General features: G+C 41.3%; 1 protein-coding gene across 1 annotated transcript; it reads right to left on the reverse strand.

Moving 5' to 3' along the window:
- Window positions 1-729: 729 nt before the first annotated feature.
- On the reverse strand, window positions 730-1143 carry LOC106297228 (F-box protein At2g35280-like). Its single transcript, XM_013733509.1, has one exon. It carries the CDS (start codon window positions 1141-1143, stop codon window positions 730-732), a length of 414 nt encoding a protein of 137 aa, XP_013588963.1.
- Window positions 1144-1219: the final 76 nt, after the last annotated feature.

Raw genomic sequence — 1219 nt, forward strand, 5'->3', positions numbered from 1 at the left:
CTTGTAACGTTTGGTGTACAATATAAAGTGAAACGTTTTGTTTGGTCGTTAAAAATCGTACATCATTGGCGTAATGATGCATACCAAGTCTGACATTTCACATCAACCATATGTATTGATTTTCTTAGACCTTGTAACGGTTGTTGTATTATATTATATAAAACGCATTGTTTGGTTTATAAATCGTCTACACCGTTGTTTTGATGTTGTACACCGAGTCTTATCTTTTCATGATAACTGTATGAGTAAAGAAACGATAAACCGATGTTGGAGTTTGTCTCCTATCTTTGATGGTATACGTCACTTTCCAAAATATCAGTTAATGTTATACTCGACAATGGAATTAGAACAATGCTTAATGTGGTAAATGCATTACAACAAATAATAATTACTGCCAACTGTCGAAGGGCGGAAAACTCGTGGCGCAACGAAAATCCCGGAGGAAAAGACCAACCTCTTTTATCCAGAAGCATCGGTTACACATGTCTTCAGTCTTGCTTAACTCCATCGGCCACATATCCCAATCGAAATCCAACGTAGGTCCACAGGGGCATTTATAAAACAAAGGTCGATCTGTTGACATGAACATGAACTTCTTTGTTAAGAACCCCTCGTTAACGACCGGCACCCACGGGGCATCATCCATTCTAACAAGCCATCCAATTGTACCAACTGCTTCTCTAGTAAAACTAGCGAAGTATTCCTCATCATCCCAGTAGAGTTTGCGAGTCATTGCATAGGTATACAACGCTCGTTGCCATCATCATCCCATAATTTGCTTGTCATGGCGTAGGTATACGAGGCTCGCTCGAATCCAGCATCGGCTGCTCTCTTCATCAAATCAAGACCCTCAACGTACATATTTCGCCTGTAAAAATACTCAACGCCCTTGATGTAAAGTGTACTTGGGTTTCCCTGAGCATAGCATCTTCTCAATAGGTAACGGAGCCTAAACCCGTTAAGTCTCCACGAGTATTTAAACAAATCGAACGAAGCGTAAACGTCTTCATTGTCTGCCAACAAACGCATAGCCTTGCAAGTAGCGCGGAGTCTGAAAAGATCTTCGAAGGAGTTATGTGCCACGAGTTTAACGACTAACCCCTGGACCTCAGGGGGGAGGCTGAGTATAGGGAATTGTTCCATTTTTAGGAGATTTCAGTTTATACGTCACGACAAGAATGTGTCACCGGTTCCAAATAGGGTCAACCCAATTTATAAG

Source organism: Brassica oleracea, chromosome C6 (assembly GCF_000695525.1).
Source record: "Brassica oleracea var. oleracea cultivar TO1000 chromosome C6, BOL, whole genome shotgun sequence".
In the NCBI taxonomy this organism is placed as follows: domain Eukaryota; kingdom Viridiplantae; phylum Streptophyta; class Magnoliopsida; order Brassicales; family Brassicaceae; genus Brassica; species Brassica oleracea.